At 39.2% G+C, this 25,251-nt stretch overlaps 1 protein-coding gene across 1 annotated transcript in view; it reads left to right on the forward strand.

Annotated features, from left to right (window-relative positions):
• Positions 1–2,438, forward strand: part of PRCP (prolylcarboxypeptidase) — an 82,220-nt gene extending 79,782 nt beyond the window's left edge. The window contains exon 9 of the mRNA XM_063095576.1: positions 2,089–2,438. Coding sequence (XP_062951646.1) covers positions 2,089–2,305 — 217 coding nt within the window. The 3' untranslated portion in view covers positions 2,306–2,438. The remainder of the gene's footprint in view (positions 1–2,088) is intronic.
• Positions 2,439–25,251: the final 22,813 nt, after the last annotated feature.

Consider the following 25,251-nt stretch of genomic DNA (forward strand, 5'->3'; position numbering starts at 1 on the left):
TGCTGGGAAAACTGAACATCCACATACAAAAGAATGAAGTTGGATGTCTGTTTTTTACCATACAAAAAAATTTAACTCAAATTAGAACAAAGGCCTAAATATAAGAGCTAAAACTATAAAACTCTGAGAAGAAAACAGAGGAATAAATCTTCATGACCATGAGTTAGACAGTAGTTTCTCAGATACATTATGAAGAACATAAACAACAAAGGAAAAAAATAGATAAATTGGGCTTTGTGAAAAACTTCTGTGCTGCAACTTATACTATCAAGAGTTAAAAGACAGTCTACAGAATGGGAGAAAATATTGGCAAATCATATATTTGATAAGGGACTTGCATCCAGATTATATAATGAGGTCTTACAACTCAAAAAGATCTATAACCCAATTAAAAAACGGTCAAGGATCTGGACAGACATTTTTCCAAAGAAGTATACCAATGGCCAATCGGCATATAAAAAGATCTCCAATGCCATAAGTCTTTTGGGAAATGCAAACTAAAACCACAATGAAGTACCATTTCACACCCAATGGAATGGCTATAATAAAAAAGACAGATATAATAACTGTTGGTGAAATTAAACCCTCATATATTGCTAGTGGGAATGTAAAACGGTGCAGCAACTTTGGAAAGCAGTCTAGCAGTTCATCAAAAGGTTAAGTTATCATTTGTCCCAGAAATTCCATTCCTAGGTATATAGAGAAGTGAAAACATGCATCCACACAAAAACTTGTAGGTGAATGTTCATAGGAACAATGTTCATAATAGCCAAAAAGTGGAAACCGCACAAACATGGTATATTCATATAATGGAATATTATTTGGCAACAAAAAAGAGTGATGTGCTGATTCATGCTACACCGTGGATGAAACTTGAGAACATTATGCCAAGTGAAAGAAGCCAGCCACAAAAGACCACCTGTTACCTAATTCTATTTATGAAATGTCCAGGATAGGTAAAGCTATAGAGACAGAAAGTAGATTAGTGGTTGCCTGGGACTGTGTGTAAGGGGCTATGTGGGGGGGCTATGGGGGGGGTGGGGATGAGGAGTGACTGCTGATGAGCATAGATTTCTTTTTGGGGTGATGAAAATGTTCTAAAATTAATTGTGGTGATGGTTACACAAATCTGAACATACTAAAAACCATTGAATTGTATATTTTAAATGGGTAGATTCTGTGGTAGATGAATTATATCTTAACAAAGCTGTTCAAAAATATTATTAGAGATGCTGTCTGTGGTTGTATTTGTATTTTTATTCAGCTAAACTAAACAGCCTCTTTCAATGACCGATAGTGTTTACATCATTCTAAAATAGGTTGTGTGAAACAGTGAACTAATAACCTAGTAGCATTTCCTTAACTTTAAAGGTACTGTACAATGAGGATCTTTGAGTAATGCCCAAGTTTTCTGATTCCAGATCCTGGGGACTTTTTTCAGTTCTACCACCCTATTTCCCAAAGTACTGTACTATATTGAACAAAAAATGCAGGTTTCTTTCTTTCTCTCTCTTTTTTTAAAGAGAGCTAAGAGATAATTGCTTTTTTAGACACAGAGTTTTTTTTTTTTTTTTTTTAAATCAGTTTGGTAGTTGGGTCCTAGGTAAGAAGAAAAACAGCATTAATTGAGAGACTCATATGTTCCTGACACTTGTGTTTGTTAAATATCTCCACATGCACTATCTGGGTTAATCCTTACAACAATCTGATGAAGTAGGCCTTGTTATCTCTATTTTACAAATGAGAAAACTGAGTCAGGTAATTTGCATCATCTAGCTTTCGAATGATGAAGCTGGGATTGGAATTCAGGCTTCTAAATTCCAAGTCCTAGTATAGTCAAGGTTGATTGATGGTGGGGCTTCACCTTTAGTCTTGTGATCCTATATTTTTTCACCTGGTTGCAGAAATATTGTAAAACTGCAGTATGAATCACATTTCTATACGAAAAATTAGATGCTCAGATCAAGTTCCCCAGATTATAAATTTGTAATTTTAGGTGTTATGCATATTACAGATTTCTCCGTTTTATTTGGGCATAGATATAAAAAACTAACAATCTTACTTTTTTCTTCTTTCCCTCACTTGCAGCAATGGTGAACTAGACCCCTGGTCAGGAGGTGGAGTGACCAAGGACATCACAGACACCTTGGTGGCAGTCACCATCTCAGAGGGGGCCCATCATTTAGATCTTCGAGCCAACAATGCCTTAGATCCCATGTCCGTGCTGTTAGCCCGCTCTTTGGAAGTTAAACACATGAAGAAGTGGATTAGAGAATTCCAAGACAGTGTGAAAAAGCAGCAATGAGTGACTTTTTATCATTTTCAGTTTCTTGTTTTATGTTCTCTCCACCCACATTCCCATTTACTTTGGTTTTTCCATGTAATTACTTTCCTCCGTTTCTCGTTAGATTTGGTGGGGCCCAGGTTGAGATAGAAGAGGGTGACGGTAGTGAGAGCAACCATCCTACATGTGTGGTTTCTGGGGTCCTTGCTGTGTTTGTGCCATCTCCAAGAAGAATCTCTTCATGACAGCTCTCCCACACCATCAATGGCTCTCATAACCGGAGCAGAGTTCCTGACTGCTTTTCATAAGACAGAGAGTTACTTCCTTTGTTTCTCTGCAAGCAGGGATTTCTCTTTGGTTTTGAGGTTGAAGTCTCTTTGGCCCATTTGTAATTCCCCACTCCTACCCTCCAAAAAAGAAAAGCAGAAGATAGATAAGAATGATGAAATTGCAGCTGGTAGGAAGGATGTCCAATGCCAATTCAGGAAATGGCAACCATTTCTTTTGTACTTGATTTAATGACTTTGGACTATGCTATAAATAAAGAATAAGGCTGGACCTTATACCTGTGTGTTGCTTTTGAAACTCACTCCAGCTGTTGGGAATGCAGTGTGTACTGGGCTTGGCTGTTTTTGTAAAGTTTTTAAATTTCCTCTCTTCTACTTGGCACCTTTTCTTAGTTCTGGGATATTTGCCACTGTGGTACTGCCAGTAAGAAATCTGGCCTTTTTCTGCTCTATTTCTCTTTGTTTTTTAGGTCAGTGTAGTGGGAATTTGGTTAAATTCTGCCAATTTAGGAAAATGACTCTTTTGCTTTTTACTCTAAATCTGGACAAGTTTTGTGCTATTGATCACTGATGATTCTTCAGTAAGAAGCCTTTAAAAATTGATGAATCATCTATTCAGAAAGTAGAATATAGTTATACTTGGCTTTAAGAAAAAAAATTTTATTTTCTGGTGGTTGTTAATGCTGTCAGTAAAGCCAGAGTGTGAGGACACTAAGAGGCAGGTGCAAGAGAACTTTTATGTATGACTTGCAAAAGACAAGCTGACTAATTCATGCAGGCAGCATATTTGACATTAATAAATGGCTGAGCCGTTTCTATTTCCAAGGGGTTGGCTTCTTTCAAGCAGTTCTTACACTGAAACCTTTCTTTAGAAGAGCTTTTCTAGGATAACAAATAGGGTTGGATCAAAACCTTTCAGGGACACAGAGAGAGACTAACAGTTTCTCCTCTGTTGAAAGATTTCTTCCTCCTTGTTTCTTTTACTTTCAATAATTTTTTTTTTCCTTCGCCCTGCCTTGGGAACATTTTCTGCTTTTTAAAAACTACCTTGAGCTTGATTACTTCTAAAGCACTTATTTTTTGAAAGTGCAGATATAGAGTTCATTCTTGGGTGGGAGTCTGAAATATTTCTCTTATTTTCCCTGGCATCTGGGAGATACAGGAAAATCTTTGTCTTGTTTTGGAAGCTTTCAGTTCTCATTGTAATGAGTTGTCCATCAAAGTATTTGGTCACTATTTCATTTCAGCATCAGAGAACAGTCTACTGGGGTGGGAATTAAGGGTCAAAATAATACTAGTTTTTATTCTTTGTAAACTAGAAAGTTATGTAATGTAGCGTTTATGGGCTTAATAGAGGATATTCTTACTATTTATTTTAGGATTTTAGGATGTTGTCCTTGAAGCCTTTTTACTTGTTGAGAATCTTTAAAATATTTTGCTATTTCTGATAGTTTGGATGAACTTAATTTTTTTTTTTGAAGAAACTAATTGCTTAAAAAAAGACTATTTTTGCAAGTATAATTTGGTTCTATTACAACATATATATGTATATTTTTTATATATATAGACAGCAGCCTTAACTGAAATCAGCCTAATTACAATATGCTAAAAGTTAGTTTTAATTTGAAAAAGAATAGGAACACCAAGTAAGCCTTATTATTGAAAACATCCCTTTAAGCAATAGACTGTGCTTTTAACAGACAGGGAAAGAGACACATAGAGAATTGGGATATGATTTATTTTCTGTTTGTTACTTTCACTGCTAGGAGTCAATGAGTAGAACTAAAGAAACTTAGGGAACTTTCTTAGGGAATATGTAGAGACAAGAGATTATCCAGAGCCAATGTCTAGGTCAGCATATTAGAGGGCGAAGGTACCTCAGATATCCAGTCCAATCCATCTTTTTCTGTGGCCCAGAGAGAAGGGACTTGGTCTAAGGCCTTGCAGCTCATTTTTGGTAGAACTAGGGCTTGTAGACAGATTCTGTTTGTTTTACTTTACTGGTATAGTTTAATATTTGTTTGGATTCAAGCAACACCCCCCCCCCCCCCCACCAAACCAGCTTTAAGAAAAGAGGGAATTTATGAAACCACGTGAGAATAGTTCTAGGACTTGGGTTACCAGGAATCATGTGGCAATGGAACTGGGGTCTAAAAAGTCATTAAAAGTCAAAACTGCAACATTCTTCTGTTTCTCTCACTTTCAACAGAGGTTACCTGTTGTCGGCCTATGGGTTAGATTTGTTCCTCAGATGTTTATAGTTTGGCCAGCAGTCTAAAGTGTGCATCAGAATTACCCAAAGGGCTTGTAAAAACACTGATTGCTGACCCCATCTCAGAGTTTCTAATATGTTGAGATGAATCTTGGGAATTTGCATTTCTAAGTTCTCAGGTAATGCTGGGGGATCACACATGGAGAACCACTAGTTGAAAGAATTCTGAATTTGAATTTCTTCTGACTAGGCATGCTCCATGAGTTCACATTTCTACTTTTTTCCTGCCCGACCCATTTGAGTATGAGAGCTCTGCATAGGTCTTCTCTTCCCTCTTTCACTCTCTCTCTGCAAACCAGCTTCCTCTTCTCTACACGCACATGACTGTTTTCACTCTCTCTCTGCAAACCAGCTTCCTCTTCTCTACATGCACATGACTGTTTTCACTCTCTCTCTGCAAACCAGCTTCCTCTTCTCTATAGGCCCATTATGACTTCCCAGAATGGTGTCCTCAGCCCCCTCAGAATGCACTGCCTCACAAGTCCACAACTCTCAGGTGGTTAGGGAATGGGAGGGCCATAAAACATGGTTATAGAGATACAGTTGTTAGGAGGGAGGGGGAGTGGTTCAGGGAACTTAATCACACGGTATCATACAGTGTTTTTTGGAACACTTTATGTAGTATACTTTACGTAGTATAAAGGTCCATAATTGAGTGAGTTTGGAAAATGATGGGATAAACAAAGTTAAATAGTTGTTTTGTTTGTTATCTGTAAATATGCATTGTGACCCCCCAAAATGGTAATCAAGAATGCAACTTTTCCTATTTTTACTTAATAGACATCTACTAGGCATAATGCATTGTTCCAGAACTTAGAAAATACAATGGTGAAAAAGCAAACATAGTACCTGTTCTAATAAGGTTTACATTCTTATGGGAGAAAGACATGAACTGTCAAGTTATACAATAAATTTGTACAATTATAAGTGCTGTGAAGAGTTGAGGCTATCAGGTTAGGACATTTAGCAGGGAATCTGAGCTAGTCTGTGGAAATATCAGAATGCTTTTTTGAGATGTAACCTTTTCAGCTGTGATCTAAATGATGAATGGGAGCTATACTAGAAAGAAGAGTGGAGAAAATGGTATGTGCAAAAGCCCTGAGTGTAGTATATTCAAGGAACTGAAAGAAGGCCACTGTAATGGGACAGCACACAACTGTAGAGAAAGTGACATAAGATGAATCTGGAGACATGGGCAAGGGGAATGTTCATTCAAATAGACTATGATACAGAGTCATTATGAGAATGGGAAACCATTGGTGAGCCTTAATCAGGGGAGTGACATGAACTGTTTTTCATTTGAAAGGATCATTTTGGCTATAGAATGGAGTATACATTGCAGGGGGCAAGCAAGTAATGTAGGAGACCACTGTTGCAGTGCAGTTGTCCAGGTAAGAGAAGAGGGTAGCTTTGACTGGAATGTTAGAGATGGAGATGAGAAGTGGATGCATTTGAGATTTAGCAAGGAAAGTAAATGGGATTTGGTGATGGGTTCTACATGAGATATGAGTTGGGCAGGTATCAAGGTTGGTGACTTCTGGTTTGTGCACTTGAATAGATGGTGGTGCCACATACTGGAGAAGGAACATCAGAGAGACTGGGTTTGGCAGAAAGATTGAGTTCAGTTCAATTTTGTCATGGCGAGCTTTACGTACTTTTGAAATAACCAAGTGGAGATAGCTGTGAAGCAGGGCTATTGGATATAAAGATCTGGAACTTAGTCTGGGCTGGAGTGTCATGGTGAGTAGATAATAATCAAAACATGGACTCAAGGAACTAGTGTTTAAGAAACATACTTCAGGAGCTGATACTATACTGTTGCTACCATGATACTTTTAAAAGAAATCCCCAAACATCCTAATTCCCCTACATAGGACTCCACTGATTCAACCCACCACTTGAGCTCTGGTATAGCCTTTACTTCAATTGGAGTCTACCTCTCTGAACTCATTTCTCATTCTTACTGCCACCCTTCACTTTCCTAATACCCTGCACTAAACCTCATCATCCTAAAATACTGCTCTTCTGTCTAAAATTTCTTTCTCAGCACCATCCTCCAATATTTTTTCACTGGAAAGTTTCTGTGCACCTTTTAAAGCCCAGATCAATTTGATGACTTCTCCTGTGAAGTCTTTCCTAGTTTTCCTAAAGGAAGGCATTCCTTCTGCATGCTCTCACAGAACCAGGTTGATACCTAGTGTATCAGCTACAATGGAAACTTCATCAAGGTAGAGATTGTCTGTCTTCATCTCCAGCACCTTAAATAGTACCTGACCATGTTTAACTTAGTATACATTCCCTAAATTGTAATATTTTGCTCAATGTTCTCATCCTTTTTTTAGGAAAACCAAGCTCTATGAGGGCAGGGACTATGTTTTATTCCATCTAGTAATCGGCATTTAGCACAGGTCCTGGCAACCAGGTCTCAATAGGCCCTCTGTAAATGTATATTTAATGAATATGTTACGAGGTGGAAAGACCAGGCTTTCTATTCATCTCTTTCTACAGCCAAGCACCTTTCACTGCCATGATGTGCTGACTTAACCTCCTGCCCTTGGCTTCCCTGGATTTTGGAAAGCAGATCTAGTACTCGGTACCTCTGGAACTTAGACTGTCCGATTTACCCTCACTTCAACTGCATGTGCTCCTGGATCCCTCTCCCACTCCATCAGCCTGGTACTCTTTGTCAAAGGAGATGAATGTAATGCTGCCTTCATGTTAGATGAGAAGAAGACACTGACCAGAAACAGCCATTCAAGAAATCAAGGAAGGGGCTGTTTCCTTAACAATGGGGATGAGAAGATAGAAGCTTACAATAGCAGAGCTGGAAACAATCTTGGGATCATTTAGCTGTATGTGTGTGTTTAACATGGCTAACATCTTTAACAAGACATTCAGACCTGGAGTGTGAAATTTATGTGCAGGGTCATATGGTTCACCATGTTTATTTATTATTCATTTATTTTTGTCACACCTGGTTCTGAATGGATTTCAAGTGATCTAAAGATATACATTAAACACAGCACAAGTGGGACAGAAGAGACTTAAAAGGAATAGAGATGTAAAATGTGTCTAGGAATGCAAACCATAATGCAGCATTTATCAAAAAGGTTCCACAGAATGCTAGTAAGGCCAGATGTTAGTAGGGGTTACAAAAAACGGGAATACCATATTCAAGAATGTTTGAGTATGGTTGAAAACTTTAAACAGGTTCTCTTTACTACAGAATCTCTCAAACCTTCAATATGCTATGTGCATTACGAATCAACAAAAATGCAACATTTCCCGAACTTATTTGATTTGGAACTCTTTTGTTCATGCAACGTTTGAGTAATTATGCTCTGTCAAACTCCTTTTGGGAAATGCTGCCTTGGAATTCTATATGTTTTCTGAAGATGAAGGCCTAGAAAATTTGTCTCTAAGCTTCCTAGCAGAAAACAAAGAGGAAAACAGTTGGTTAAACAGTTACAGTTCACACTGTGCATAACATAAAAACAGAACAATCAATCTGGAGCAACCTATGGAGGAATTTTCTGGAAGAGCCACAGAAAGGGGAAAAGTGTAATGTAATGAATGAGATCTTCAATTTCTCTACATATATTGCTAAGTTTCTCTGTATTTATCCCTATGCAATCCTTCAGTACAGATGAAAGTCATAAAACCGAAGTATAGCAATTATTCTATAATGAACTAGTGAAATATACCACAAATATGCACTTTTTGCTGATCTGGCTTAGTCTAGAAATAGATCTTAGAGTGTCTGAAGGGACACTCTCAGCCAAAATTTTGCTAGATAGATGTTTCTTGGCCAGTTTAAATGCCTTAGTAGATAGTTGAACAGGGGAAGGAATGATGTTTTATAATACAAATGTAGTTTTAAAAAAACAACCTCAGGCTGGCCAATTACTCACTTGGTTTGGGCATGGTATTATAACACCAAGGTCAAGGGTTTGATCTCCATATCAGCCAGCCACCCCCCCCCCTGCAAAGAAAAACTACAAAAAACTGACCTCAGACACCTGAATATACTATCACCCTGCTTGGCTCACAGGTGAACTAAGGGGTCAGAGGTAGCTCACCAGCCATGTGGAAGCAGAGCTGAGACAAACCAGGTTCTTCCTCTACCACAGAGATGTTGTCATCTGTTTCCAAACTTCCTGTACGGCTTTGAGGGAGTGGTTTTAACTGTTTTTCTTTGTTTGGTAGCTCCTGAAATGTGGAGGTACATAGCCAAAGAAAGGTTTACAGAAAACCGTCAGTCAATAACTCCACAATGTTAAACTCTAAATGAAACTTTGTGCTAAGGTGATATGTAATGTGCTATGACACTGAGGGTGTACAATAAATGTACTTGAGTAAGTTCACTGAAGTGTAAGAAACCAGATGACTTGATAAATGACTTCCTTCTCTCATTATCAAAACTCTATCAGATTACTCCTGTGTCAGAAATCTCCCTTAAACAGCTAACAGAAGACATTTTTACATTACTATGATGTCAGTTCGTTTGGCCAATCTACCTGCCTTCAGAATGGAAAGTACAATATAAGCCCGTAATATACCTGTCTGCTTTATCTTTAAGGAACTTATGATATCAGAATTCTACCATCTCTTTTCTCTTCTTTTCTTTTGTCTCCTTTTCTGATGCCACAAAACCCTCACCTGCAGGAGTTTGCTCTTTAGGTCTAAACCAGTGGCTCTCCACTGGTGGCAATTTTGCCCCGCAGGGGACAGATTGCAATGCTGGAGATGTTTTTGGCTGTCACACTGGGGTGAGGGTGTGCCACTGGCATCCTTAGTACAGACGAAGGCTGCTGCTAAACATCCTACAATGCACAGGACAGCCCCCAAATGGCAATAAAGTTGATGTTAACCTAACTTTTCTCCATCACAGTTCAAGGCCTCAATGTTTACCCTGCAGAGGAGATAAAAAACTGATTGCCAATTCAATTCATTCAATAGTCTTACACTTTACCCTCTAAACAGCACAATAGCCAATGTCTAGTGCAGATACTGTCTGCTCTAAAATTTAATAACATTTATTTTGGAGACTTAAGATACTTCTTAAGATCTTATTCTTAAGATACTTCTACGAGTCAAATAACTGCAATTCTTTGGATTGTTTGTTTACTTATTCATTTACTTAAACATTTATTCAAGGGCAGCTCTGTGCATATACAGTGTTAAGGAGTAAGAATTCAAGAGTAAAGCCCAATGTTCTCAAGGAGCTCAAGGTTAATGGGGAGAGACGGTCACAGTGTTAAATGATCAAATACATTGGGCTAAGAATTTGCTTTGGGAGCATGAAAGCAGAAGTGATGAATTCATCTTGATGGTGTGAGTAACATTCAAATTGGGATTTGAGGGATGGGTGTTTGCAGGGTGTTTGGGGACGGGGGGAAAGGCAGTAAGTAAAAGCATTATTTACTGAAAAAAAAAATTATGAAGCATTCATTGTATGCCAGACATTTACATGCCAGAAGACGTTTACATGCCAGAAGTTACATGGCACGAATTACTGTGGAAAAAACAAACAGACATAGCTCCTGTCATTGTGGGGGTTATAAAAAGAGAGCCAAATAAAACCTCCCTCTAATGCTTGGATCATACTTTATAAACCCAGAACTCTTCTGCCTGCCTTTTTTCGTTTGAGTCCCTCAACTATCCAGGGAAGGAAGAAAGAAAGACCATATCTCCATTTTATAGGGGAGGACCATGAGGCCAAGAGAAATGAAGTGATGCCTTTCTTTCTACTCCCAATCATGGCCGCATATATAGAAAGTGGCAGTTATCTGATTTTAAATCCTGTGCTTTTCCACTCTTCCTTGGTTCCAAATGCAATTTCCTGTGGCAGGGAGACAAGCACACCTATTTTTACCCCCTCCCTGCTCTACTGTCTTCATCTCTATCTTAACTCTGTTTTTTTGCCAGCCTCAGTGCTGAAGGAATTTTCCAGTCTTCTTGGTTCTGATTGCAGAGGGACTGCCAAGAAAAGGTTGGAGAGAGGGTTGCTGTCCAGCCACTGACAATTTGCAAAATCATTTCCACCTCGATTTCCCAAATTTTTTGAAGAATAAGGAAAACTGAGATGTGGGACAAAAAATCCCTTTTGTTTGTCTTGGTGTTTGGTAATGTATTCAACCTCTCTGGGTGGTTTAAGCGGTTTAGGTACTTTGTATAAAAGGAATCTTTTAATGACAAAACTAATGTGATTATCTGAGTGAGTGTGAGAGGGGTATTCAGGGCTTAAAGAAAATCTGTTAGAATAGCTGAATGTATCTGCTTAATCCTTTCTCTAATGTGGCTGAACAATGCTCTGGGAAGCCATTGGACTGTTCTTTCTTCTAGAGGTAGGGACTGTTTGCAGCTTTTGATACCCTTATGCTTCACCTTCTCAGCTGCACAAAAGCACAGGAAAAGCCTGGAAGAGTCCAAAGCACTGACAGAAAGCAATGTCTCCTCTGAACGCTGAGGGCAGGACATACTGCACATGGCATGCTTTCTCTAGGGACGCTGAGAAGCGAGGACTGTGGTCACCGTCGGGAATGGCATCTCGAAGGGTCCCGTGCCCAGCATCTGCTTTCATTAGGTGCTGGTTGACAGATCACTTGCTGTTGTTTACTAGGTTTTTTTTGGGGGGGTGGGGGTAGGGGGTGGCAGGCAAGGGAAGCATAAGAAGGAGGAAAGTGATACAGATTTGAGTTCTGAAACCTGCTCTGTTACCTTGGGCCAAAATTAAATCCCTCTGAGCATCTGTTCTCTCATTTGTGAGTTAGAGATAATAATATCCGCCACATAATCTCACTGTGAGAATCAAGGTGAAGATGGGAACATGAAAGTGTCACAGCCAATTTGGAACATTACTACATAACATGTTGTATACTTTTATTTTTATTTTATTTTAATTTTTTAAAAGTTTTCAATTCTTGTTCATTTAAGAACACCCTTCTGGATGTATAATTTAATGCAACAAAGCATGTTTTTGGCTAATTATGTGTTAGTCATGCATAATTCTGGGATACAGATATGAATAAGGCTCTGACCCTTAAAGAGGTCATAACCTGATAGGGAGGCAGACATGTAAAATGCGGCTTGAAAAAATGTATATTAGCCGTGATTAATTCTAATTTGGGGTTATTAATAATGATAGCTAAATGTCTTACCGTGATTATTATTTGCTAGGGGTTGAGTCAAATGCTTTACTTGAGTTGCCTCATCCAATCCCGACAGCCCTAGGAGGTAGGAACTATTATCATCCCATTTCACGGATGAGGAGGCTGAGGCTCAGTCAGACCAAGCAAGTCACTTTTCCATAGTATCATAGCTGGTAAGTGATGGGCTAAATTAGAATCCCGGGTCTGTTTGACTTCATGGTATGAACTCTTACCCGTTGTGCTGTGCTGCATCTCAGGTTAAGGAAGGATTCCTGAAGGAGGTGACCATAGGTAAGTTTCAACACAGAATTGGAAGTCTGCCAGGTGAACACAGGAAAAAGGGCATTCCAAGCAGAGGGCACAGCATAGGTAAAAGCACAATTTGTGATTAGTAGTGGAGTGGGGCAGGTTGGAGGGTAAGCAGGGGCCAGGTTATGATCTTCACTGCATCTTTGTGGGGGAAAAAAGGTAGGCAAATTATTTAATTAATTGCTTTGTTTATATCCTGTTTGTGAAAAAGGGTTTTACCACAAAGTGGGAACTGTTGCCATCTTTATGATTCAGAATCACAAAATATACTTCAAATTTTAGAATCAGAAGGCTTTGATGTTGGAAGGCATTTAAGAGATCATGAACTCATTGTATGTAAATGCATGTAAATGTCTTATTTGAAGTTATAAAGCAGTTTAACTAGCCAAACAAGGAATATTTGTTTTTTAGATGAATTATGGAATTAAGGTGAACATTAAATGAGAATTACAGGATCATCTTCAGATGCATTTATAGAAATTGATAAATTAAAAAGAGGGAGAGAGGCAATTCATAATTCCAGGGAACGGGAATGAGCACTTTGCTGAAGGTGTAGGTTCCCCGTTGGGAATACTCATGACAGCTCTCTTGGGAGACCAGTGTTGGGTGGGTAAGTGGATGCCTTGGCTGGGCTAAAGTTGAGGATCAAGTTTGCCTGGAGGGTAGAGTTTGGAGATATCTTTCTCAGTCTATTTATTAATTTTCACTGGCTATTTTAAATGGGGCCAGGTACAAATGTGGGGTGGTTCTTGTTCTCACCAAGATCAAATCTGAAAGTACAGACAAGAAAATAGCTAATTGCAACAAACTGGGATTAGTCATGTGATATGGGATAGGATGCTATGGCACCCCAGAGTGTATATTGAGGTAACTTGACCGTGTTCTGAGGGTTAGGAAAAGCTTCCCAGGGAGAATGGCGTCTAAGGGAAGACCTGAAAGATGAGGGAGAGTGTGGTAAAGGGGAGGGCAAAGAGTGCTCTGGGCAAAGGGGACAGTTTGTACAAATGCTCCAAGGAGAGAGACACTGCATTTGGGAAAATTAACTTGAAATTTCTATTCCTGTTTGGAATAGCTGGAGCATAGTGCGTGTGTCGGGAGTGATGCGAGAGTTTTTTCTCTGCCATGTCCTTTTCCAATATGCAAGGTTACATATACAGGCAGTTTACTGGACAATTCTGACAACAAAGATTGAAATATGTTTGGGAGCACCACAGAGAGCAGGTGCTGACATGCCAGGGCATACTAAATGACTGTACAAAACAAAAATTCCACTGTTCCTCCTCCCCACGTCACTACAGCCATCCCATTGACCTGAGAACCAGTCTCCTCAAAGGGGCTCCTTCTCACCTCTAAGATGGAAGACAAAAAGGCATGAAATCAAAATCAATACTCTGAACGTAAACTAGACAAATAAATATTAGCGCAGCAGGAGGGGAGAGCAATAAAGTGAGCAGACCTGAGTGATGGTGGTAACCTGCTGGATTCCCAGGTCATGGAGTAATTTACTGGCTGGTCCTAGGCCACTGGATAATTATCCAGACAGCCCCCACTCTGGGGCAAAGCCTCCTGCTGCTCATGTTATTAATACTGGCAGCAACCAGCGGGTGTTAGGGGGAGCAGAGAGGAGCAAACCCAGTCCCCAAGATGTTGAGTGAATGCGGAGGCACCCGCAGGGTCCCTCTGAACTGAACCTCACCAGGAAAACCAGCCAGCTCCAGCATTCAGCTTTTAGCCCAGCTGTTGCACGGGCCCTGGGGAGAGGCTCCCCAGCAATTGCCAAGGGCTTAGGCAAAGGGAGAAAACACCCAAGTGCTGGAGTTTGACCAGCTTGTGCCAAAGACCCTCTGCTCTGTTCCCCCTTGGAGCTGACTGGAAAGTAATTTTGAGGCCTCCCCAGAATAACTTAAATTAATATCCATGGAGCAATGTCAAACACTCCTGTTTGACATGGCGTGGGAATTAGACTTTAGTGCACACAAAAGGGGCCAGGGAAAGTGATGGTGTCTTTTCTAGGGTTTAATCATTTGGGAGATTGACCTCAGGTAACCTTGAAGGGATTTTAGGGGGCAGTTAGGGTGGGTTGGGGCTCTCTTATCTCATACCCCTCTCTAAAACGGGATAACATATGTAAAGTACGCAGCATGCAATAAACATTTTCAGTCAGTGTGAGTGCACTTTCTTCTTCCTCCCCCTATGTCATTATCTGGTGAATGGCCTCCTCCTGATCAATCTTTCATCTTTTCCCTCCAGGACAGCAGTTCTAAACCGGGGATGAAGGGAGCATGCCCCTGGCATTTAATGGGTAGAGGACAGGGATGCTGCTAAACATCCTGCAATGCACAGGACAGCCCCACACAACAAAGAATTTTCTGGCCCGAATATCAACAGTGCCATTGAGGAAACCTGCTCTAGAAGATTCTGCACACTGCAGCCAGAATAATCCTTTAAATACACATTGTAGGTCACTCGCTTGCTTAAAAAGCCCCCAAGGGGTTAGTCATATAAATGCATTCCTAATTATTCACTCAAAATGTATGGAGCATCTGCCCTATAGCAGGCATTGTGTTAGGGTGTGAGATGGCACAGGTATATCTATATAGACCCTGACCTTGAAGAGATGATTACAAAACACTAGCTTCCTGTCATCTCTAGGATAAAGTCCAATCAACTGAAGGTAGAGAGAGGGTGTAGGGGGATGAAAAATGAGAGCTTGATTTTAGGACATGAGGAGTGAATTTGCTGCTGGGGCATCCAGGTAGATTACGCAGAAAGGACAAGAAACGGCACTCTAGATGTAGCAGAACTTTCTACACCTAAAAGTGGGGGTAGGGGGTGCGATATGTATGTTTCTCATTTCTGTAAGTAGAACTCCCAGCGTCTCAGGTTCCAAACCAGAAATCCATAATTTCTTCTTGACCCCTTTCTTTTCTCAGGTTCTCATGTATTCCATGAAGGAAATATGCCCCAGTGGTGTAAAGTATCCAATGTGTGTAATGGATAAATTTCTCTCCACTGTATCTAGAAATGGCACTAGCTATGTACTATCATTTGGAGAATTAAAAAAAAAAAGTCATTCAATATATTTTCTGTAGGATTTAATTTTCTCAGAAGACCCTTATTGAGAAAGGCTGCCAAACTTCACATCTCTATGGCTTGTGTTTTTATTGAGCTCTTAACATTATAATCTTTAAGATATTTTTTCTTTTTAAAAATAACAATCCCTTATCATTAGCATTTCTTGTGGCACATTACCTTGACATTTTTTAAAGATATTAAGGATTATTTTCAAAAGGGTCATAGCAATTCACTCACACATAGACATGTAAAAGGAGACCCATATTCTCACCTCCTCACCAGCCAGAGATTTTACTGCTGTTTATAATTTTAGCCAATTTGATAGTATCTCATTGTTCCCTTAATTTGTATTTTATTGACCACTAGTGAGGTTGAGCAAGGTTTTTATTTATTAATTAGCCACCTGCATTCCTATTCTGTTCATAACTTTTGTCCGTTTTTTAATTTGCTTCTTTTCTTACTAGTATGTTGAAGCACTTTATATCCTTTGTTGTATGTTCTGTAAATATTTTTGTTTCCTCTTTGTCTTTTGGCTTAATACATGGCATTTCTTTTGGTATAAAGTTTTAAATGTTTACCTTAGTTCAAAATAATCCTTTTAGCATGCTAATTATCCCTACAGGGTTTACTGAATAGACTGAATTTTCCCTACTGATTTGAAATGCCACCATTATTATATATCACTAATCTCCCCCATATATAATTGATTTGAGTCTATTTCTAGACTTTCTGCTATTCTATTTATCTATTAATGCCTATTAAATAGAGAATTTTGAATAATTTGTGGTACATCTATATGATGGACTGCTATGTTTTGGGAACTTGATTCACAATCAGAGAACTCCCAAGTTTTCTTTTAGTACAACTGTGGTTGTATTTTTAGTTTAAATACTTGATCCCATGGCTTTAATTTTGGTCAAGAGTGAGGTAGGAATCCAACTTTTTATTTCTAGATAGTCATTCAGTTTATCATATGCCTTGATTATAATACAATTTGCTATATAAAATATTTAATTTAATGGAATAAAATGTGTATCTATTTTCCTTTATTGTTTCTTGTCTTGCTTAAGTTCTCCCCTACACAAAGATAATATGAATATTCTCCTAAAATTTCTCCTAACTTTTCTGTTGGTTTATTTTTTTATTTTAAAAATCTTTAAAATATCAGTATATCTTTAGACAGTGTGAGGTAGGGCTCTACCTTTGCTTCTTTTCCAGGTGTATAGTCAATTAAGCCAGCACCATTTATTGATCAAATCATCCCTTTACCAATGAACTGAAATGCCATCTTTTGTCATTTGAAGTTCCCAGTATACTTTGATCTATTTCTGGACCTTCCCTTCTGTTCTGAAATGGATTCCTGCTCTGCCTTCGGATATTTCGATGGCTGGCCCCTTTTTGCCATTGGGTCTCAGCTCAAAGCCATCTTCCCAGGGATGCATTTGCTGGCCGTCCCATCTTCAGTCATTCTCTATCCTGTAATATCTGCTTATTATCTTTGTTGTCCATTTCATTGTCTATAGTGTCCCTGTTTGTTTACTTATTTGTTTTTGTCTGCTTCCCCTGATTAAAATATAAATTCCACAAAAGTGGAGACGACTTCTGTTTTGCTCATTGTGGTTTCTGCCTAGAATGATGCCTGGCATATGGCAAGAGCTAACACATGTTTGCTTAATGCTGAGTGGATGATTGCTCCACAAATCTATTTTCTGTTCCTATGACAATTTTATACTACTTTATTTTCCATTACAGTAGCATTATAGTAAGTCTGTTCTTCACTAAAATTGAAACAAAATAATTGCAAACTTTCAGGAAAGTTACAGTAAATACATGTTTTTTTAATTTGAACTGTTTGAGAGTAAGTTTCTGACAATGCCCCAGTGCCCCCAAATACTTTAGTGCATACTTCTGACAAACTAGAATATTATCCTTCATTACAACAATATATCATAAAAATCAGGGAATTAAGTATTAATATATGATTACTGTCTAATCCTCAGATCTCATTCAAGTTACCCCAATCGCCCCAATAATATGCTTCATAGCAAAAAGTTCTAGTACAGAGTCAAACCTCGCATTTAGTTGTCATCATTCCTTTAATGTGGACCAGCTCCTCAGATTTTCCGTTCCTTGATTTTTACAATCTTGACACTCTGTCCAGTTGCTGGTCAGTTATTTTGGGGAGTATATTTCTGTTTGGGTCTGCCTGAAGTTTCCTTATGATTAGATTCAAGTTACGCATCTCTGGCAGCAATTTCACAGAAGTGATGCTGTGTTCTTGTAGCATCTTATCAAGTGACAAGATGGAGACTGGGAAGTCCAAGATCAAGAAATCAGCAGATTTCGTGTCTGATAAGGGCCCTGCCTTCTGCTTTGTAGATGACGACTTCTAGCTGTGTCCTCACGTGGTGGAAGGGATGAGCTAGCTTTCTGGGTCTACATAAGGGCACCACTAATCTCATTCCTGAGGGCTCTGCCCTCAAGACCTAATCACCTCCTAACGGCTCTGTCTTCTAATATCATCACTTTGTGGGTTAAGTTTTCAACATATGGGGCCGACTCTGTAGCTCACTGGGGAGAGTGCGGCGCTGGGAGCACAGGGCGCTCTGGCTGTGGGTTCGGATCCTATATAGGGATGGCCGGTGCGCTCACCGGCTGAGCGCGGTGCGGATGACAGCAAGCCAAAGGTTGCGCTCCCCTTACGGGTCACAAAAAAAAAAAAAAAAAAAAAAAAAAAAGTTTTCAACATATGAATTTTGGGGGGATACAAACATTCAGAGTATAGCAACTTCTCCCCCAGTGGACCCTCTTTTCACCCTGCTTGTGTTCTGACGCTTAGTTCTGGAACCATCCCTTGTGGAAGCCCTTCTCATCCTGCTCAGGCTTTGTCTGACACTCTGCATTAGCCCAAACTGTTCCAAAGCAATGCTGAGTTGTAGTGGCAATAGGAGTCAGCCTTTTTTGTTCTTGATTATTATGGAAATGTCTTCAATGTTTGCCTGTTTAATGGGATATATGGTTTTGTTTTTTGATTACTTTATCAAATTTAGGAAGTTAATTTCTCAAAGTTAAAAAACACGTGAATGGCTGCTGAATTAACAAATTCCTTTTTAGCATTCCGAGAATACTGTGTGTGTTTGTGTGTGTGTATTGGTGGGTACTGTCACATGAACCTGATGGTGTCCTTTCTCCTTGCCTGTTTCATTTCAGGTGTGCTACATGTTATTCTTTTTTCATAATTTCCTTCAAAACATCATTTAGAAAAGTCATGTCTAGCATACTTTCAGTAAAGGGTTGGCATAGCAAAAGGGGTTACAGCATAAAATAATACATGTAAGAATTTACAGCTATCACTATTCTAAAAATCCACTAACCCTTTCTTGCTCCATGTATTTCTTGCTAGAAATATTTTCCAGCTCGCTGCTGTGTTTTCTGGCATCCGTTTTCTCTTCATTCTCTTCTCCTTACTTTCTAGCTTTTAGCTTCCATCCTGTATATCCCTGCTACCTACACACAGCAATTCAGTTCTCTCTATACTTTTGTCCTCTCCTTTCTGATCTGTTTTGCATTTAAATATATAATTGTTGTCATTTATCCAGCATATAGATGTTTCTTAAAGTACCTAGTTTATCATACTCTCAGCAGTTGATATCTCTATGTCTTTATCCTTTACATTTTTTAAACACTGCTTTCATGAGGTATAAATTACGTCCTGTAAAATGCACAAACCTTAAGTGAATAGATAGTACATTGTTTACATACATAAAAAGTGTGACCACCGTGCAGAAAAACACTAGAACATTTCCATGACCCCAGAAAGTTTCTTCATGTCTCTTTCTGGTTGATGAAGTCTGATTTATCAATGCTTTTCTTTTATGGCTAGCGTCTTTTGTATCCTAAATAAAATACTTTTGCTTACTTCAAGGTCATAAAGATACTCTTCTATGTTGTCTACTAGGAGCTTTATGGTTTTAGGTTTCACATTTAGGTCTGTGATCCAGATTAAACTACTCTTTTATATGGTGTAAGGTGAGCCTCAGGTTATTTTTTTCTACCTTAAAAAAATTCTATTGTGAAAAATTTCAAACATATGCAAAAGTAGAATAGTATGATGAGCCCCGAGTACCTATCAGCCTGCCTTAATAATTATCATGGCCAATATTATTTGATATATATCCTTACCCACTTTCCCTACCCCCAAACTGTATTATTTGTAAGAAAATTTCCGATATTATACTGTTTCACATATGATTATTTCAGTATATCTCTCTAAAAGATAATTGTTTTTTAAAAAACACAACCACAATACTGTTATTACACCTAAACAATTAACTGTAATTCAAAATTATTAAATATATAATTATTCATATTTCCCTGATTATCTTATACATTTAAAAAATAACTTTGAATCAGGATTTAAATAAAGTTCTTATGTTGATTTGGTTGAAAGTCTCTTGAGTATATTTTAATCTAGTTTAATTTAATAAATATATCATACCTCTTCTTAAAAAAATTATTTGTCAATAAATGTGGACATTTTTTTCTGTAGTTTCCCACACTCTGGACTTTGCTGATTGATAAACCTCTTTGGTGTGGTTTAAAAATCTTCCCTTTCTCCTGTAATTACTGTAAACTGGTAGTAAGATCAGCATTCCCCAAGGTTCTCCAAGACACATACAAATTATTTAGCATCTAAGAACTCACTGGATGTGAGAGATGGCAACAGATTAATCTCCTCTAGACTAATTTTCCCAATTTCTCTTCCTTTTTTGACAAAGCACAAAGGGTAGGCACCTTTCTCATTCCAAGCAGCCCTAGTCTCCCCGGTCACCCCCTTGGTCAGATATTCATTTGTGCCTTTCTTCATCCAGTGCCACATAGTACAAGGAGAACATGAGAAAAAGAAGAGGGGGTACAATGCTAAGAAGCTGTAGTTCATAATCTTGGGTTCTGGAACCACACTGCCTGTTCAAATACAAGCTCTGCCACTTTGTGGCTGTGTGGCATTGAGAAAATTACTAAACTTCTCTGAGCTTCCATTTTTCTCATTTAAGAAAATGGAAAAACTAGAGTTTAACTAGTAGTGTTATTATGAGGACCAAAATAGTTAATTTATGTAACATTCTTAGAACAGTGCATGGCATGTAAGTGTATAAAAAAACTATATTTCACTAAGAAAAATATCAACAATCAGTATATACAATTTATAGAAAAGGAAATACATACTGCTGTTAAGTATATGAAAAAATGATGAACCTCATTCTTAATAAGGTACCATTTTTATCTGTCAGGTTAGAAAAGGTGGAAATGTTTGAAAACGCATTGCACTGGTGAGTATGAGGAAAATTAGGCACTTTAATAAATTGTGAATGGGATTGTTAACCAGAGAGCAATTTGGCAATAACTATAAAAGGTAAAAATGCACATATCCCTTTTCCCTGCAATTCCACTTCTTGAACTTTATTCTACAAACTGTAAAGTGGCCTATGTACCAGAATATTTAACAAAGCATTTTTTTTGTAATGGTAAAATGGTGAAAATGAATGTGATAATTATAAATGGCTCTGTCTATACTGATATGGAACAATGTTTAAGATAAATTGCAAAGTAGGAAAAAAAACCCAAGTACAGATTGTGAGTAAATCATTTGTGTAAATAAGAGGAATTATACTCGTACACATTTCTTAGTAAAAAATATAAGTAAATATATTATGTAAAGATACACAAGAACTGGTAACCTTTCATACCCTTAAATGTTTTACTATGTGCATGTATTTTCTAATCAAGAAATAAGTGATTCAACTGATAAAAAAAACGACTTATAAAAGTCGACTGCAAAAAGTAATTCAATTTTTATATTGACTAGATTTGTCATTGAAAAACAATTTGACTTACTGGTTTCAGGCATTTTTGCAAAATCCAGCAAACTGAATCCCTGGATTTTAACTTAAACACAATCAGTTGTCAATTAATTTCATCAACAGACCTGTACAAGGGTTCTTAAAAAGTTCTCATATTTCAGCTCAAGGCTACTCATTGCTTACTTATCTTCAAACTGATAGCAAGTGCTCTTATCTGCTTTACAGGGTCGCTGGAGGAATCTCTGATGAGGGCTTCACCAGCAATTTATAAAGGTGATGGAATTACAGAAATGGAGTCTGCTAAAATTTGAGGCCACTAGGCCAAAGTTAGCCAAATGTCCTCCCTCTAGTTCACCACTTGTGGAGGTGTAAGAGCATCGAAATTACCCCATTGGTTTGGATTTTTGGATCCAGTCCACCTGCTCTTTTATCTTTATTCTGAATGGGCACCTCTGCCTTATTCCTCGTGAGATTAATTTGGAGCACCACCATCTTCCCCCCACCAAGCCTGCCCTCAGCCACCTCTGATTTCTTCCTCTGCCCTCAACCCCACATCAAATCCATTGCCAAGTTTGGTTGGTTCCATCATCCCAATGTCTCTCTCATCTGTCACTGAATCTCCATAGATAGCTCATAGGAGCAGCTTGATGTGCCTCCCATGGACCCTCTGCCCAAAACGTCCTCCCACTTTGGTAAATTGCTTTTCAATTTTCAACACAAAAATTAAATTGTCTTCTTTGTGAAAGCTGTGCTAGAACATCCCTTTAAGGGTTATTATACTTTTTATACTGTATACTTCTATTTTGTACCCTATACTTTGTACACTTCTCTTGTAGCCTTTGTAACATCACAATGGAATTATGTGTTTTTCACATTTGTTGTTCTCACTAGGTAGGGAGCACTTTCAGGGCAGGGACTGACCACCCCGCCCCCTTCAAACTATCCTTTATTGGCTACCTTCTATGTGCCATGTACTGTAAAATAATTTTACCTATGTTATCTCATTTCATTGCTTCCTCAGCATTCCCTGGAAATAAGTATTATGATCCCCACTTCAGAGGTGAGAATTCAAAGAGCAGAGAGGTTAAGTGACTTGCCATGCTGTGAACTTTTGAACTTTTCTTCTTTCTGGTCAGCTGCATCATCCAGCCCCAGGACCATGCATGTGGCAGGTGTTCAATGTTGAGTAACTTGCTAAAATTACTGAATGTAAACCTTAGTGTAGACAACACCTAGTCTAAGAACCCTGTGTAACCTGTTTCTGCCAATATTGCTTCCTCTTTGTTACACATGAACCTAGCAGAGACGTGTTATCACACTTGTCACACTGACTTTGATTGGGTCAGAATGTCCAGGTCTGCTGAGTGGACTGTGTGGATTACACATACCCAGGATGATCAGGGAGGCAGCCCGCAGAGCCGGCTCTGGAAAAATGCTCCCAGAGCACCCAGGGCTGAGGCAGTTAATATGCCCCAGTGGTGAGGAGGAAATTTCTTGCAAAAGCTAGCTCCCTTAGAACAATGTGGCCTTTTATTTTTTAGCTTTGGAACTGAGCCTAGCTGTCCATGGAGACAAAGAAAGGAGAGAATCACTGAACCAGTCTCGCACATAAAAAACTGACCATGTCTGTCTTTGAAGTCTCCTTTATGTCGTTTAGAAAACTTTGGATTATAGGGTTGTTTTTTCCCTCCTTTTCTTCCTCAGTTCCTCACTCCACCCTATTTTTTTTTTTTTTTTTTGCAGAGAAGAGAGAGAACTGGGTGTAAGGGAGCCTTTCTTTGAGACAGGGCAGAAGTCATTAATTAAGGCTCCCATTCATTCCTGCTGACACTTGCTCATCAATCAGATTTCCTCTTCGCGTTCTGATGACCCGGCTGACCTGGGTCTTCCATACTGTCTGCCAGACAGAAATGAGACTCAGACCACACACCGGAGAAGAGAGAGTGGGCTCTGGCTCCAGGCTTCCTGAGAGTGAGGAGAAGGGGTGTGGGGACAAAGCTGCCTGGTCTGGAGCTCTTCAGGCTTGAGGTGAAGGTGAATAAAGAAGATATTTTCTTTGCGGAAGCAAGTATTGCTCACTTCACAGAAGCAGTGATCTATAGCCCTCCCCTTTCTCCGCCTAGCCCAGGGCCAGCCATGGAGCTCGGAGACCAGCCAACTGAGCCCAGGGAAACGAGGCTAGCAATTCCTTTCTGCCAGCTTGGCACTGCTGAAAGAAGTTGACAGCTCTAGCCTCCTCTCAGAAAAGTACAGGGAACTGATCTGGAGATGGGGGTGTCATCTGTGGGGTGGTCAGCCTGAGACGTGGGACTTCTATTTTATTATTAGTTCATTCATTCATTCATTCACTGGATTGACATTACTTGGCAGCCCCTATGTACTAGGCAAGTTTTATGTTATATACAGTTTATTACAATTTAAAAAGTAGGATTAAGAAATAATGTGTATAGAAACTTTGAAACACAAAAAACATTTGCTACATTATTGGGGTGGTAGGGTTGTGGGTGACTTCTTTACATGCTTGTTGCTATAAGGTGTTAGCAAAAAATAAAAACTTTAAAGAAAAAAATGGACAAAGGACTTGAACAGACTTTTCTCCAAAAAAAAAAAAAGACACACAAATGGCGAATAGGGACATGAAAAGATGTTCAACATTATTAGTCATTAGGGAAATGCAAAGCAAGATCACAAGCAGATACCACTCCACATACACTGAGATGGCTATAACAAAAACAAAAACACTGATGGAAAATAATAAGTGCTAGCAAAGGTGGAGGGAAATTGAAAGTTTTATATGCTGCTGGTGGGAATATGAAATGGCTTTGGAAATACAAAAGAGGGAGAAGAGAATTTCCAGAGTGATGCCTTTGACCGAGAGAGAGAGGGGAAAATGCGGTACAGAAGTGGACAGGTTGCCTTAGTTAGGAGCCAAGACAGTCCGTGCACTTAATGGGAGGGAACACACAGACGTGGGCACAGGCACATGCACGAAGGCAAATGGTGCTGCAGCTTCTGGAAGTTCCACATGATTGTTTCTACTTCCTCAGTGAAAGAGGAAGCAGTGACGGAAGAGGGGAAGGGGGTCTAAAGAGATATAAATGGATGACATACTTAAGAAAGAGGGAGAGTGAACGGATCAAGGAGATGACTCCTGAGCAGCTCTGAGGGCCTGCTTGAGTTCGGGATCACTAATTAAAGTAAGACAAGTCAGCATGGTCGTGTGTTGATCTCTAACCAGGTGCAGCTGCTCAGGTGCAGGCTGGCAGAAGTGAACAGGTGGATCTCACCAAAGTTGGAGTTTTTCAAGAACAGTACCATGAAGCAAGAAAGGAAAAAGAGAGTCGAAGGGGCATGTAAGGGAGAAATTATAATGAGGGATTATAGACTCTAAGCTGGGTGAAGAGGGGAGCAAACCACAGTAGGGTGCAGATTGTGGGGGACGGTGAAAAAAAAGTGGCATCTGTAGATTGTAGGACTCTCTGGGGTCAAAAACTTGTTGGAATTGGGATACTAAAACTGGAAAGATAAGAGGTGGTGGTGATCAGAGACTGGGATGCTTGAAACTGAGATTAGGTAAAAGTGGCAATTATTGGTAATTATTGGTGTAGGATATGACTATGGGAATGAGTGGCTAGGCTGGGATGTGGGAGGATAACGTTGGAGGAGGTGAGGTCAAGGAACACAGAAGCCAGGATATAGGGAGGGGTGTCTATATGATTACTGAAATTATTGAATTATAACTAAATGAGAGTGAAAATGAGGTATAATCTTTAAGAAACAAGGAAGCATGACTTAGAGCAACAAGGAGAGGGTCGTGGGTAGTATGGTCTGGTGACATGATCAAAAACTGAGGGTTTTAGGGAGGAAGGGGTGAGAATGGTCAGGAGGCACCACGGTGGGTGAGCAGGACATTCACCCCACCTCGCTCCATGGTAAAAGGAGTTTAGAGATAAAACAGCAACCACTTGAGAGAGTTGCTGGGGAAGCAGTGTCTTTCTGGGAGAGTCAGATT

This window comes from Cynocephalus volans, chromosome 4 (assembly GCF_027409185.1).
Source record: "Cynocephalus volans isolate mCynVol1 chromosome 4, mCynVol1.pri, whole genome shotgun sequence".
Lineage (NCBI taxonomy): Eukaryota > Metazoa > Chordata > Mammalia > Dermoptera > Cynocephalidae > Cynocephalus > Cynocephalus volans.